The sequence below is a fragment of the Panulirus ornatus genome, chromosome 15 (assembly GCF_036320965.1).
Source record: "Panulirus ornatus isolate Po-2019 chromosome 15, ASM3632096v1, whole genome shotgun sequence".
NCBI lineage: Eukaryota > Metazoa > Arthropoda > Malacostraca > Decapoda > Palinuridae > Panulirus > Panulirus ornatus.
This window is the reverse complement of record NC_092238.1, coordinates 9,405,108-9,422,620: the sequence shown is the minus strand read 5'-3', so window position 1 is coordinate 9,422,620 and position 17,513 is coordinate 9,405,108. Positions and strand designations below refer to the sequence as shown.

Genomic DNA, 17,513 nt, shown 5'->3' with positions numbered 1-17,513 from the left:
ACTGCTTTATTGGATGCGATAAAGTGATTTCTTTATTCCATGAAACAAAGCACACAACTGACATCAGTTTATTGAACAGGGTGGCCTGGTATTTGTCTGTGGTTCCCGGGATGGGCTTATGACAGTCACTGGCCGTAAACATAACACAGATGATATTATTGCCACGGTCTTAGCAGTGGAACCTATGAAATTTATATATCGAGGCCGCATTGCTGTCTTTTCTCATAAAGTCTTGAGAGATGAAAGAATATGTGTCATAGCTGAACAGAGACCAGATTGCTCAGAAGAAGAGGTCAGTATATTGTGATTTGTTTTTTGTATTTCAAATGACTGAAATGAGTGGTGAATTAAAAATATTCAGGGATAGACAATTTTCTGTCAGCTGCTGAGCCCCATACTATGCATAAAAAAATATAGAATTGCCCCATAACGTCTTCAGTAAGGCACATGTTTATTCCCCCCCACCCCACCCATCCACCCATTCAAGAATAAACATTTTACTGCTAGCTATTTAGACGTATCCCATGAATAGAAAATACAGAGTTGCTCCATATCATCTTTAGTTAGAAATCTAGCACATAAGTACATGCTCCTTCCCTCTCATATTTAAGGATATATATTTTACTGTTAGCTGCTTAGGCCCATATTATGCATAGAAAATACAAAATTTCCCCATATTATCTTCAGTGAGACAAATGGCACTATAGCACATGATGTAGGGGTTTCAAATTGCCTTAGAAATGCAAATACATAAGAGACATGGCATTCATTGGGAAATGTATGGTTCATTCCAAGAATGGATGAGATTAAACAAAGATGGAAGGTTATTGGGAACAAAAAAATACACAGCCATTTTGGAAATGTAACTATATATGTTTTTTTTTTTTTTGCTTTGTCGCTGTCTCCCGTGTTTGCGAGGTAGCGCAAGGAAACAGACGAAAGAAATGGCCCAACCCACCCCCATACACATGTATATACATACGTCCACACACGCAAATATACATACCTACACAGCTTTCCATGGTTTACCCCAGACGCTTCACATGCCCTGATTCAATCCACTGACAGCACGTCAACCCCGGTATACCACATCGATCCAATTCACTCTGTTCCTTGCCCTCCTTTCACCCTCCTGCATGTTCAGGCCCCGATCACACAAAATCTTTTTCACTCCATCTTTCCACCTCCAATTTGGTCTCCCACTTCTCCTCGTTCCCTCCACCTCCGACACATATATCCTCTTGGTCAATCTTTCCTCACTCATTCTCTCCATGTGCCCAAACCATTTCAAAACACCCTCTTCTGCTCTCTCAACCACGCTCTTTTTATTTCCACACATCTCTCTTACCCTTACGTTACTTACTCAATCAAACCACCTCACACCACACATTGTCCTCAAACATCTCATTTCCAGCACATCCATCCTCCTGCGCACAACTCTATCCATAGCCCACGCCTCGCAACCATACAACATTGTTGGAACCACTATTCCTTCAAACATACCCATTTTTGCTTTCCGAGATAATGTTCTCAACTTCCACACATTCTTCAAGGCTCCCAGAATTTTCGCCCCCTCCCCCACCCTATGATCCACTTCCGCTTCCATGGTTCCATCCGCTGGCAGATCCACTCCCAGATATCTAAAACACTTTACTTCCTCCAGTTTTTCTCCATTCAAACTTACCTCCCAATTGACTTGACCCTCAACCCTACTGTACCTAATAACCTTGCTCTTATTCACATTTACTCTTAACTTTCTTCTTTCACACACTTTACCAAACTCAGTCACCAGCTTCTGCAGTTTCTCACATGAATCAGCCACCAGTGCTGTATCATGAGCGAACAACAACTGACTCACTTCCCAAGCTCTCTCATCCCCAACAGACTTCATACTTGCCCCTCTTTCCAAAACTCTTGCATTCACATCCCTAACAACCCCATCCATAAACAAATTCAACAACCATGGAGACATCACACACCCCTGCCACAAACCCACATTCACTGAGAACCAATCACTTTCCTCTCTTCCTACACGTACACATGCCTTACATCCTCGATAAAAACTTTTCACTGCTTCTAACAACTTGCCTCCCACACCATATATTCTTAATACCTTCCACAGAGCATCTCTATCAACTCTATCATATGCCTTCTCCAGATCCATAAATGCTACATACAAATCCATTTGCTTTTCTAAGTATTTCTCATATACATTACATTCTTCAAAGCAAACACCTGATCCACACATCCTCTACCACTTCTGAAACCACACTGCTCTTCCCCAATCTGATGCTCTGTACATGCCTTCACCCTCTCAATCAATACCCTCCCATATAATTTACCAGGAATACTCAACAAACTTATACCTCTGTAATTTGAGCACTCACTCTTATCCCCTTTGCCTTTGTACAATGGCACTATGCACGCATTCCGCCAATCCTTAGGCACCTCACCATGAGTCATACATACATTTAATAACCTTACCAACCAGTCAATAATACAGTCACCCCCTTTTTTAATAGATTCCACTGCAGTACCATCCAAACCTGCTGCCTTGCCGGCTTTCATCTTCTGCAAAGCTTTTACTACCTCTTCTCTGTTTACCAAATCATTTTCCCTAACCCTCTCACTTTGCACACCACCTCGACCAAAACACCCTATATCTGCCACTCTGTCATCAAACACATTCAACAAACCTTCAAAATACTCACTCCATCTCCTTCTCTCATCACCACTACTTGTTATCACCTCCCCATTTGCGCCCTTCACTGAAGTTCCCATTTGCTCCCTTGTCTTACGCACTTTATTTACCTCCTTCCAGAACATCTTTTTATTCTCCCTAAAATCTAATGATACTCTCTCACCCCAACTCTCATTTGCCCTCTTTTTCACCTCTTGCACCTTTCTCTTGACCTCCTGTCTCTTTCTTTTATACATCTCCCACTCAGTTGCATTTTTTCCCGGCAAAAATCGTCCAAATGCCTCTCTCTTCTCTTTCACTAATAATCTTACTTCTTCATCCCACCACTCACTACCCTTTCTAATCAACCCACCTCCCACTCTTCTCATGCCACAAGCATCTTTTGTGCAATCCATCACTGATTCTCTAAATACATCCCATTCCTCCCCCACTCCCCTTACTTCCATTGTTCTCACCTTTTTCCATTCTGTACTCAGTCTCTCCTGGTACTTCCTCACACAAGTCTCCTTCCCAAGCTCACTCTCACCACCCTCTTCACCCCAACATTCACTCTTCTTTTCTGAAAACCCATACAAATCTTCACCTTAGCCTCCACAAGATAATGATCAGACATCCCTCCAGTTGCACCTCTCAGCACATTAACATCCAAAAGTCTCTCTTTCGCGCGCCTGTCAATTAACATGTAATCCAATAACGCTCTCTGGCCATCTCTCCTACTTACATACGTATACTTATGTATATCTCGCTTTTTAAACCAGGTATTCCTAATCACCAGTCCTTTTTCAGCTCATAAATCTACAAGCTCTTCACCATTTCCATTTACAACACTGAACACCCCATGTATACCAATTATCCCCTCAACTGCCACATTACTCACCTTTGCATTCAAATCACCCATCACTATAACCCGGTCTCGTGCATCAAAACCACTAACACACTCATTCAGCTGCTCCCAAAACACTTGCCCCTCATGATCTTTCTTCTCATGCCCAGGTGCATATGCACCAATAATCACCCATCTCTCTCCATCAACTTTCAGTTTTACCCATATTAATCGAGAATTTACTTTCTTACATTCTATCACATACTCCCACAACTCCTGTTTCATGAGTACTGCTACTATATAGGGCATATAATGATTAGTGGGAAATTCAGGAATCAGGCCAAGGTTGGATGAGACCAGCAAAAATTTATAGGTTTTGGAAACAAACAGATACTTAACTATTTTGGAAATGTAACTACATAAGGCATATAACACTCAATGGGAAGCTCACTGTTCATGCCATGTATGTATTAGTTAGGTGAAATTTTAGGTTTTGTGTACAAACACATACACACTTGTCACTTTATCCAATTGGTACACAATGAAACCCCAGAGATGTGCAGTAATCCTTACAAAACCTGTACAGTTTCTGTTGAGTTACCATTGATGATGATTTTCCACTAATAACGTACCATGTAAACTGATGTTTTGTGAGAATGACAAATCTGTAACTCCTAGCTTCACATTAATGTTGAATTTAGAACTTAATTTTTGTCTCATATTATATTAGCATTACTCCATTTCCTTATCGATGTGGTGGAATAGGTACATATGTGTCTTGGCAGGAACTTGGATGATCAAAGAATGTTACACAGTTTATTACTTAGATGGTTGAAGAAAACTGTTACACAGTTTATTAAGTTAAGAGGAGGAACAGTAGGTGAAAGAGAAAATTAATGATAGTTGAGAGACAGATTTTCAGACCTTGTGATGTTGAATTGATGAAGTGGAACCGTGTAAACATTTTAATTACAGATATATAAGGAATTGATGAAAATATCTTTTTGAGAGCAGAAACACTGTTCAGGAGATTTTATGCAACCCAGGATGCCTGGAATCAGGGACTTAAAGCATGTTGGGCTCTTATTGTGTTTGTATTTAGTGATGATATATGGTAAGGAAAGAGAGGGGAAGAGAATATGATGATAAACATCACAAAGAAAATGTAAGACAGGTGTATGGTATATTTATATAAAAACAAAACATCCTAGCTTCTCCCTCACCGATCCCCCCCCCTCCCTCAACTCAACACCTTACATTAAAATATCTGTGCACATAGTAATGACTTGACAAGCATGAAACAACTCTACTCCACCTATTTGAAGCTATACTCCCCAGGCATATACAAGGTACACATTCTCATCTCAGCATATCACAAGATGCTTCATTCCCAATCATCTCATCATATCAAAAAGATCCTTGATTCCCAATCATCTCAGCATATCAAAAGATCCTTCATTCCCATTCATTTCAACATGTCACAAGATCCTTCATTCCCATAATGAACTGCCACACTGAAGACCCCAAACACTTTTTCTGTAGTTGTCCTGCTCTCTTCTAACACAGACATACACATACCATCAATTCTTTACCTGTCGTTTTGGACAGAGGACATGACCATCTTACTAGGTGCTGTGGAATCTCATAGAAAGGGCCCCTGGGACAAGAAAGTAAGTCAGGGAAAAGATACCATGAACATTGCAAGAGTTTGATTTATGTTGAAATAGAAAGTGTGGTCAGCAGTCATGACACAAAAGATTTATGGTAGCTTTATACACTGCTTTAACTATCCCAGGCAGCTTTCTTCCACCAAACATGATACACAGTAATTTAAACAAGACCAAACCTGGGACGTTAATGATGCAATACATGCTCAGTTATCCATAGCTGCATAGATGTGTTGTTCTGTAATCTGAATGCCTTTTTTCTTTTTTCATTTTACTGTCATATTTGTTAGTATTAAGATATTTTACATACTGCATACATGATATATATGTTGTATACACTTTGAATTACATTATTCTCGATTTATTCCTCAGAGCTTCCAGTGGATGTCTAGAGTACTGCAGGCAGTTGATAGCATCCACCAAGTGGGAATATACTGTTTAGCACTTGTGCCACCTAACCATCTTCCTAAAACACCATTAGGAGGAATCCACTTGTCAGAGACACGCAAGAAGTTCTTGGAAGGGTCGTTGCACCCAGCAAACGTGCTTATGTGCCCCCATACCTGTGTTACCAATCTGCCCAAACCCCGGGAAGTTCATCACGGTAATGGTGATGATATATCCTTTTTCTTTTTACTGTTGATTTGTTTGTAGTAGAATAATGTTAATGCATTAAGTAGAAAGAATATTACATGTAGTTTGTTTCCCTAATTAGTGATAGTCCTATTGATTGAAAATTAATTGTTACTCATATACACACAAAGAAAATACCTTATTAATTAAGCCCCCTTTTTTCACTTTTTGCAATATACATGGTGAAACTTCATTGTATACACAAATTATTATTTGGTAAGCTAATCAAGAAAATCTTTGGAAATTTGAATGTTGCATGTAAGTAGTAAAACTGCTAGGAGCTTTCTCTTATTCCTATATCCTCACTTTTTTTCACTTTCAGACTAACTCTGTATAAATTACATATCTCTCTACAGGTAGCTAAGCTTTTGATTGCTACTTTTTTTACTATCAGTACCATCAGTACCACAAAATGAATAGTATTTTATAATATTCATAATATGAACAGTAATCAGTTACTTAAACTATAAGTGAATGGAAGCAATTTTAAAACTACAAGAACCAATTGATATCACAATTACCCAATGTCACCTTTTTGCCCTGGATGATTAGGAAAGGATTAACATGTCTTTTTTTATTATTGTTATTAACTAGACCTTATAATAACTTTACATACTTGAACTACATGGGGAAGACACTTGTTCAAGACTGAAAAGTTTGCTTTACTGGATATCATTTACTTTTGATCTAGAATACTTTCCACTTGTCGGGTGTTTGGGACGTGGAGGTATACAGAGCAAGAGAATCATGGCAAATGATGCAATAAAAGAGAAGAGGTGGTCAAAGTGTTGCATAAGATGGGATTGCAGTTGAATTTCCTCAGAAAGATGTCAGTGCTAATGATTGTTTAGTTAGGATTTCAAGGTGAGGTGCTTGAGAACTAACAAAATGGTTGTGTAGTGCCATTATCATATTTCCTACCATAGAAGACACATTATTTTCCAGAAAAAAGTTTCCAAAATCACCCTGCATCTGATATGCCAATAGTCAAGCTTATAGGAATTTGGTCATAAGTACTAGATTAAAACCCAAACCCCTTTTCACACTGGTACATAGATGATGTCAGAATGAAATATATATGACAATAAAGAAGCAAATAAGGAAAACAAGGGAAATGAATTGAGATATAAAAGCCCATAGTCTATAACTAACCCACTCAGTAGTTTCATTGACTTAAGGCATTTACATACACATGAATTTCACTTGTTTTATTGAGCTGCATGTTCTATCCAGTTTAACAAGGGTTTCATGGAACTATATTAGTAAAAACCCATAAATTAGCAATGAAGTGGGATGCTGAGACATTTAGCTTTTGGTTTGTTTATTCATAGCATTCATTTTCTACTCCTTCAAATGCTCAGTTTGGCTGTGACTGTGCATCAGAATATCTCCCTGTAACTTTACTTCTAGATTAACATTTTCCTAGTACCTTTTTTCATAAAGGAGCAATGCCACTATGCTGGACATTTTTATTAATTTCACCAAGGGTATCAAGAAATCTAACAATAAAATCTCATAAACTAACAGATTAGTGGGAAGGACATAACTGTTTCTACTATAATGAACATGGGATAAGTTTATTATCTTGAGGCTGGATATGTCTGCAATTGCAGCATCAAAATTTCTAACTTAATCTCGCAAACTACCCTCACGAACTATGACACAACTGTTGTGTCATTTTCTAGTATCATCCAATTGGCACAGATGCACTGGTCAAATCAGTCAAATGAAAAAATTCACCTTAAATTGAGAATTTCGGTGTGTGTGTAAAATTTTGGCACACCATTCCTTGAAGCCTGGTCTCTTGCAGTTATCAACTTCTGTTGAGATATATGTCAACCCTATGCAGCGCATGCCATAAGTGCATCAGTTACCTCCCATTACCCTTGCCAGAAGGTGCTGTGTGCTAGCCCTTTAAAAATTTTCTCTAGTCCTTTTCACACACTCTTGCCCTCCATTGTACAGTAATATTTTTACTTGTCAAACTATTTGTAAATTCTTTTAAGTGTTCGCAAAGTGTTTATTGGTGTATTTTATGATATTTCACAATATCAGATGTGTAACCCTCATTTGTGTGTGAACTGCTGCTTTATCTTGCAATAAATGCCCCTCTGTGCATACGATAAACATCCCTCTGTAAAGATGATGTGAAGGGTTGTTATAAAAGTGTGTATTGTTATATTTCTGGGAGAAAGCGTTCTACCCCTTATTCTTTGCATGTTGCAAGAAATGACTAAAGGGGATGGGAATAGGTTGCTGGAAACTTTTTTTTTTCTAGTTTCTAAAAGATGGAACAAAAGAAGGATCCAAGTGGAGAGCATTCATCCTCCTTGAAGGCTCAGGTTGGGGTATCAAAATGTGTGGATGTAACCAAAATGAGAAGAAAGTTGAAATATGTATTATATTAAAGGAAAGAAGTCGGATGTGTTGGCTCTAAGTGAAACAGAGCTCAAGGGTAAATGGAAAGAATGATTTAGAAATGTTTTAGGAGTAAAGTCAGGGGTTGATGAGAGGGCAAGAGCTAAGGAAAGAGTAACACTAGTGCTGAAGCCAGAGTTGTGGGAGCATTAAAAATAGTGTAAGGAAGTGAGCTCTAGACTTATGTGGGTAAAAATGAAGGTGGATTGCTGGAGCTGGGTGATTATATATACACCTGGTCATGAGATGCAAGATCGTGAGAGTCATTTGTTATGGAAGTAGTGGAGTGAGTATATCAGCAGTCATGATGTAAAAGACCAGGTATTTGCGATGGGTGATTTAAATGCAAAGGTGAGGAGTGAGGCAGTTGAGGTTATTATTGGGGGCATAGGGTAATAGTAAAGTAGATAGAAATGGTAAACTGCTTGTGGACTTGTGTGCAGTAAAAGGATGGGTGGTTGGGAATAACTGGATTATAAAGAGGGAGATACTCAAGGAAATGTATCTTGAGTAGGAAAGATGGTCGTCGGGTATTATTGGATTATTATATACTAATTGATGGGTGTGCAAGAGAGAGAGTTTTGGATGTGAATGTGCTGAGAGGTGCGGCTGGTAGGATATTTGATCATTACCTTGTGAAGGCAAGGGTGAAGATTGGTAGAGGTTTTCAGTGAGAAGAGAGTAGTGAGAGTAAGGGAGCTTGGAAAAGAGACTTGTTTGAAGAAATATCTGAAGAAATCAGTGTAGAATGGTAAAAGGTGGGATTGAATAAGGTTAGGGGAATGGGTGAGTAATGGGAGGTACTTAGGGTAGCAGTGCTGATATGTTTGAGTAGTGTGTGACATATGCATAAGGTGGAGGTGGGAATATTAGAAGGGTAGTGAATGGTGGAATGACAAAATATTTTAAGTTGCTGTAAGAGAGAGAAGGGAGGTATATGGATGGTACTTACAGGGAAGGAGTGAAAGTGATTGGGAGATGTACAAGAGAAAGTGCCAGGGGGTCAAGAGGAAGGTGCAGGTGTTGAAATAGAGGGCAAATGAGATTTAGGGTGAGTATTAGTAAACTTCAGGGAGAATAAGATTTTTTGAAAGGAGTTTAATAGCATGTGAAAAACAAGTGAGCAAATGGGAACCAGTGAAAAGGGCAAATGGAGAAGTGATAAAAGGTAGTGGTGAGGAGATAGAATGTGTATTTTGAAGGACTGTTGAATGTATTTGATGATAGGGTGGCACCTATAGGGTGTTTGGGTCGGGATGGTATGCAAAGTGAGAGAGTAATGGAGAGTGGTTTGCTGAAAAGAGTAGAGGTGGTGAAAGCCTTTCTTAAGATGAAATGTAGCAAGGAAGCTGGAGTCAATAGTATTGGAATAGTGTTGTTGATTGGTTAAAAGGATTTTTATTGATGAGTTGTTTGGATTCACAGAATGTAAGTATGTATAGTGCCACTATACAAAGGAACGGGAAATAAAAGTGAGTGTTCAAACTACAGAGGTACAAGGTTGTTAAGTGTACCTGGTAAGTTGTATGGGAGAGTGGTGACTAAGAGTATAAAGGTTTGTACAGAGCAGCGGAGTGGGGAGGAACAATATCGTTTCAGAAGTAGTAAACGATGTGTTGATCAGGTGTTTGCTGTAAAGAGTAAAGAATGCATGAGAAATACGTAGAGAAACAGAAGGATTTTTATGGGGCATTTATGGATGTGGAGAAAGCTTAAGATAGGGTTGATAAGAATTGATAGAGATGGCTCCAAGTGAAGGTTGGTTTGTTGTAGGGTGTATGATGTCATCTTGGCTTTTTGATTGGTTTATGTATTGGGTGGTAAGGGAGGCAAGTGCAAGATTCTTGGTGAGAGGGGTGAATATGCAGTCTTTAGGAGATGATGGAGCCTGGAAAGTCATTTGTTGTAAGCAGGTGATACAGCACTGTTAGCTGATTTGAATAAGAAATTGCAGAAGTTGGGTACTGAGTTTACAAGAATGTGTGAAAGGAGGAAGTTGAATGTAAATTTTAATAAAATCAAGGTTAAGTTTAGCAATGTAAAGGGACAGGTTAGTTGGGTAGTGAGTTTGAATGGAGAGTTTTAAGTACCTGGGAGGAAACGTGGCAGCAAATGGTACCATGGAAGCAGAAGTGAGCCATAGGATGGATGAGTGGGTGAAGGTTCTGGGAGCATTGAGGCATGTGTGTAAAGAGAGATCTTTATCTGGTAGGGAATAAATGGGTATCAATGAAGGTATGGTAGTCTCATCAATGTTATATGGATGTAAGGCATGGGCTGTAGATGAGGATGTTCGTAGGAGAATGGATGTGTTGGAAATGAAATGTTTAAGGACAAAAAGTGGTGTGAGGTGGTTTGATTAAGTATTAGAAGAGTATGAAAGAGGTGTGGGTATAAGAGTGTGGTTGATAGAGCTGAAGAGGGTATGCTGATATGGTTTGGACGTATAGAGAGAACAAGTGAGGAGAAGTTGACTAAGAGGATGTATGTGTCAGAAGTGGAGGGAACAGTGAGAAGGGAGAGACGAAATTTGAGATGGAACAATGAAGTGAAAAAAGTTTTGAGTGAATGGGGCATGATTATGCAGGAGGGTGAAAGGCATGTATGGAATAGAGTGAATTGAAACAGTGTCATTAGACAACCAGGGCATGTGAAATGGATGGGGTTAACCATGGAATGGTCTATGGGGCATGGTTGTGGATATAGAACTGTGATGTTAGTGCATAACAAATTACAGCTAGAGAACACACCAAATTTGTCCAGCCATGTTATAATGCCCCACTTCATGTGTGCAATGGCCTACTTTTGGCTGTTGCTTTAGATGATGACAAACTTGATGATGCCTTATCAATGTGAATCAAACTCTGAACAAGATATTTACAACACTGAATCTGGTAGCAAAGACTCTATGCTTAAGTTGTTTTGTAGGCTCCTGGTAACCCTGCCCAGAGGTGCGATGATATTGCAGGGCAGATAAGCAGAACCATGCACCATGACTTTCCCCCTACTGACTCTTTTCCCCAGACAAGGTCAAGTGGTGCACCAGTGCACAGCACTTTCAAATATGGGAACCATGTACTCTTCCTCACACCATTACTGCTGCCTAGCCTACCACACCCTGTGCAGCTCCCTCAACTGTATATCACACCAAAAGATTGTTATAGAATATAGTTTTGTTATATCAGTGTAATACTTCATAGTTTATATTATTGTAAACTTCTAGTATGTAGTATAACATTACATGGGGATAGATTTTTTTTTCAAAAATTGCTTACATCTAAACCATAAAAGACAGCAAAATTCTAAAACCACCATAACATATCAAAACACCAGTTGAATGATAGAAAATAGAAAATTGAGAAAAGGAGAATAAATGTCAATAAGAACATGGTTATTAGGTTCAGTAGGTTTGAGGGACAAGTTAATTGGGATGTAAATTTGAATAGAGAAAAATTGGAGAAGGTGAAGTGTTTTAAACATCTGGGAGTGGACTTAGCAGTGAATGGAACCATGTAAGTGGAAGTGAGTCACAGGGTTGTGGATGGGGCGAAGATTCTGGGAGTCAGTATCTCGGAGAGCAAAAATGGGTGTGTTTGAAGGAATAGTGGTTCCAACAATGTTATATGGTTGTGAGGCATGGGCTATAGATAAGGTTGTACGGAGAAGGGTGGATCTGTTGGAAATAAAATGTTTGAGGACAGTATGTGGTATGAGGTGGTTTGATCGAGTTAGTAATGAAAGAGGTAAGAGAGATGTGTGGAAATAAAAAGAATGTGGTTGGGAGAGCAGAAGAAGATGTGTTGAAATAGTTTAGGCATATGGAGAGAATGAATGAGGAAAGATTAACAAAGAGCATATCTGTGTCGAGAGGTGGATGGAACAAGAAGTGGGAGACTAAATTGGAGGTGGAAGGATGAAGTGAAAAAGATTTTGACTGATCAGGGCCTGAGCATACAGGAGGGTGAGTGGCATGCAAGGAATAGAGTGAATTGGAATGATGTGGTATAACTGGGTTGACTTGCTGTCAGTGGATTGAACTAGAGCATGTGAAATGTCTGGGGTAAACCATGGAAAGTTCTGTGGGGCATGGACATGGATAAGGAGCTGTGGTTTCTGTGCATTACACATGACAGCTAGAGACTGAGTGTGAACAAATTTTTTTTTTTTTTTTTTTTGTGCTACCTCGCTGGAGGGCCCGAAGGGATGCTATTTCACGTGTAGCGGGCTGGCGTCAGGAGTGGATGAAGGCAGCAAGTATGAATATGTATATGTGTATGTATGTTTATGTCTGTATATGTATGTATATTATTATATTTATATATATTATATTTTGCTTTGTCGCTGTCTCCCGCGTTAGTGAGGTAGCGCAAGGAAACAGACAAAAGAAATGGCCCAACTCACCCACATACACTTGTATATACATACACGTCCACACACGCAAATATACATACCTATACATCTCAATGTACACATATATATACACACACAGACATATACATATATACACATGTACATAATTCATACTGTCTGCCTTTATTTATTCCCATCGCCACTTCGCAACACATGGAATAACAACCCCCTCCCCCCTCATGTGTGCGGGGTAGTGCTAGGAAGAGACAACAAAGGCCCCTTTCGTTCACACTCAGTCTCTAGCTGTCATGTAATAATGCACCGAAACCACAGCTCCCTTTCCACATCCAGGCCCCACAGAACTTTCCATGGTTTACCCCAGACGCTTCACATGGCCTGGTTCAATCCATTGACAGCACGTCGACCCCGGTATACCACTTCGTTCCAATTCACTCTATTCCTTGCACGCCTTTCACCCTCCTGCATGTTGAGGCCCCGATCACTCAAAATCTTTTTCACTCCATCTTTCCACCTCCAATTTGGTCTCCCACTTCTCCTCGTTCCCTCCACCCCGACACAAATATCCTCTTGGTCAATCTTTCCTCACTCATTCTCTCCATGTGTCCAAACCATTTCAAAACACCCTCTTCTGCTCTCTCAACCACACTCTTTTTATTTCCACACATCTCTCTTACCCTATTATTACTTACTCGATCAAACCACCTCACACCACATATTGTCCTCAAACATCTCATTTCCAGCACATCCACCCTCCTGCGCACAACTCTATCCATAACCCATGCCTCGCAACCATACAACATTGTTGGAACCACAATTCCTTCAAACATACCCATTTTTGCTTTCCGAGATAATGTTCTTGAATTCCACACATTCATCAAGGCTCCCAAAATTTTCACTCCCTCCCCCACCCTATGATTCACTTCCGCTTCCATGGTTCCATCCGCTGCCAGATCCACTCCCAGATATCTAAAACACTTTACGTCCTCCAGTTTTTCTCCATTCAAACTTGCCTCCCAATTGACTTGACCCTCAACCCTACTGTACCTAATAACCTTGCTCTTATTTACATTTTCTCTCGACTTTCTTCTTTCACACACTTTACCAAACTCAGTCACCAGCTTCTGCAGTTTCTCACATGAATCAGCCACCAGCGTTGTATCATCAGCGAACAACAACTGACTCACTTCCCAAGCTCTCTCATCCCCAACAGACTGCATACTTGCCCCTCTTTCCAAAACTCTTGCATTCACCTCCCTAACAACCCCATCCATAAACAAATTCAACAACCATGGAGACATCACACACCCCTGCCGCAAACCTACATTCACTGAGAACCAATCAATTTCCTCTCTTCATACACGTACACATGCCTTACATCCTCGATAAAAACTTTTCGCTGCTTCTAACAACTTGCCTCCCACACCATATATTCTTAATACCTTCCACAGAGCATCTCTGTCAACTCTATCATATGCCTTCTCCAGATCCATAAATGCTACATACAAATCCATTTGCTTTTCTAAGTATTTCTCACATACATTCTTCAAAGCAAGGAATAGAGTGAATTGGAACGATGTGGTATACCGGGGTCGACTTGCTGTCAATGGATTGAACCAGGCCATGTGAAGCGTCTGGGGTAAACCATGGAAAGTTCTGTGGGGCCTGGATGTGGAAAGGGAGCTGTGGTTTGGGTGCATTATTATATGACAGCTAGAGACTGCATGTGAACGAATGGGGCCTTTGTTGTCTTTTCCTAGCGCTACCTCGCACACATGAGGGGGGAGGGGGTTGTTATTCCATGTGTGGCGAGGTGGTGATGGGAATAAATAAAGGCAGACAGTATGAATTATGTACATGTGTATATATGTATATGTCTGTGTGTGTATATATATGTATACATTGAGATGTATAGGTATGTATATTTGCGTGTGTGGACGTGTATGTATATACATGTGTATGTGGGTGGGTTGGGCCCTTCTTTCGTCTGTTTCCTTGCGCTACCTCACTAACACGGGAGACAGTGACAAAGCAAAATGAAATATGAATAAGGTAAATATATATATATATATCTTTCTTTTTCTTTCAAACTATTCGCCATTTCCCGCGTTAGCGAGGTAGTGTTAAGAACAGAGGACTGGGCCTTTGAGGGAATATTCTCACCTGGCCCCCTTCTCTGTTCCTTCTTTTGGAAAATGAAAAAAAAAATAATGAAAGGGGAGGATTTCCAGCCCCCCGCTCCCTCCCCTTTTAGTCGCCTCCTACGACACACAGGGAATACATGGGAAGTATTCTTTCTCCCCTATCCCCAGGGATAATATATATATATATATATATATATATATATATATATATATATATATATATATATATATATATATATATATGTATATATATACTAATAATAATAATTCATAGAAAAAAAAAAACAATTTCCTTTAATTAAAAGAACATCTAATTTAATTAAAAATTTAGCCTGTGACATATGAACAATGGTTGCTACCTCCTTTTAGTTAACAATAATTATTCACATAAGGCTCATAGTTGCTGGTGTGGCTACATGTATGTTCCTGTACTGTGTAGACTACTCCTAGTGTGACCCAACCTTAGCTTTCAAGGTTATCAAGAGTGGTCTTTACACACCACATAATCACACTTACTTTTCTAGCACTGCAAGGTATTCTGCTTTATACTGTATTTGGTAATTTACAATAATAGTAAAAATTTAAACAACAGATGGCCAAAAATTACCCAGGTAACAGTAATGATTAGTTGAAATATCCCTAGAGTGTGCCCAGTAATCCTACTTTGATGGATCGTATGGCCTTTGTAAAGTCAGTTTAGGCAGCTTGAATAATGAAAATTAAATTATACCTTGATTCTGTTTTCCACCAAGGCTTTTTATGCATGCCTTACTCACAATGGGCACAAGGAAATGTATAATATATGCTACAGATGGGAGCTACATGCAAAATAAACTTCAGATAGGGAAACTTTGTCCCTTATCTGTGCCTTCTATTTTCTACTACATTACTTATGGCCATTCTCAAATACTCATGTAGTCTCTCTTAGATATTACAAGCTGACTAAAATCCTTGTATGTATACATATTTTTTTTTTTTTTTTTTTTTCTGTCTCCCGCGTTTGCGAGGTAGCGCAAGGAAACAGACGAAAGAAATGCCCCAACCCACCCCCATACACATGTATATACATACGTCCACACACGCAAATATACATACCTACACAGCCTTCCATGGTTTACCCCAGACGCTTCACATGCCCTGATTCAATCCACTGACAGGACGTCAACCCCGATTTCCAGTCCCCCGCTCCCTCCCCTTTTAGTCGCCTTCTACGACACGCAGGGAATACGTGGGAAGTATTCTTAATCACCTATCCCCAGGGATAATATATATATATATATATATATATATATATATATATATATATATATATATATATATATATATATATATATATATATTTATTTTTTTATTTTTTTTTTCTTTATACTTTGTCGCTGTCTCCCGCGTTTGCGAGGTAGCGCAAGGAAACAGACGAAAGAAATGGCCCAACCCCCCCCATACACATGTATATACATACGTCCACACACGCAAATATACATACCTACACAGCTTTCCATGGTTTACCCCAGACGCTTCACATGCCTTGATTCAATCCACTGACAGCACGTCAACCCCGGTATACCACATCGCTCCAATTCACTCTATTCCTTGCCCTCCTTTCACCCTCCTGCATGTTCAGGCCCCGATCACACAAAATCTTTTTCACTCCATCTTTCCACCTCCAATTTGGTCTCCCTCTTCTCCTCGTTCCCTCCACCTCCGACACATATATCCTCTTGGTCAATCTTTCCTCACTCATTCTCTCCATGTGCCCAAACCACTTCAAAACACCCTCTTCTGCTCTCTCAACCACGCTCTTTTTATTTCCACACATCTCTCTTACCCTTACGTTACTCACTCGATCATATATGTATATATATATATATATATATTATCCCTGGGGATAGGGGATTAAGAATACTTCCCACGTATTCCCTGCGTGTCGTAGAAGGCGACTAAAAGGGGAGGGAGCAGGGGGCTGGAAATCCTCCCCTCTCGGTTTTTTTTTTTTTTTCAAAAAGAAGGAACAGAGAATTGGGCCAGGTGAGGGTATTCCCTCAAAGGCCCAGTCCTCTGTTCTTAACGCTACCTCGCTAATGCGGGAAATGGCGAATAGTTTGAAAGAAAAGAAAGAATATATATATATATATATTATCCCTGTATGTATATATATATATATATATATATATATATATATATATATATATATACACATTGAAATGTATATATATATATATATATATATATATATATATATTATCCCTGGGGATAGGTGATTAAGAATACTTCCCACGTATTCCCTGCGTGTCGTAGAAGGCGACTAAAAGGGGAGGGAGCGGGGGACTGGAAATCCTCCCCTCTCGTTTTTTTTTTTTTTTTATTTTCCAAAAGAAGGAACAGAGGGGGCCAGGTGAGGATATTCCAAAAATGGCCCAGTCCTCTGTTCTTAACGCTACCTCGGTAATGCGGGAAATGGCAATAGTTTAAAAGAAAAGAAAAGAAAAGAAATATATATATAATTTTTTTTTTTCATACTATTCGCCATTTCCCGCAATAGCGAGGTAGCGTTAAGAACAGAGGACTGGGCCTTTGAGGGAATATCCTCACCTGCCCCCTTCTCTGTTCCTTAATTTGGAAAATTAAAAAAAAAAAAAAAAACGAGAGGGGAGGATTTCCAGCCTCCCACTCCCTTCCCTTTTAGTCGCCTTCTACGACACGCAGGGAATACGTGGGAAGTATTCTTTCTCCCCTATCCCCAGGGATAATATATATATATA

General features: G+C 39.5%; 1 protein-coding gene across 7 annotated transcripts in view; it reads left to right on the top strand.

The window, feature by feature from the left end:
* Window positions 1-17,513, top strand: part of DIP2 (disco-interacting protein 2) — a 520,124-nt gene that overhangs the window by 475,672 nt on the left and 26,939 nt on the right. For 5 of the 7 annotated variants that reach the window (XM_071670477.1, XM_071670476.1, XM_071670474.1 and 2 more), the window contains 2 exons: window positions 80-292; window positions 5,564-5,801. In XM_071670477.1, the coding sequence (XP_071526578.1) occupies window positions 80-292; window positions 5,564-5,801 (451 nt within the window). The remainder of the gene's footprint in view (window positions 1-79; window positions 293-5,563; window positions 5,802-17,513) is intronic. The other 2 variants (XM_071670479.1, XM_071670475.1) reach the window with 1 other exon arrangement.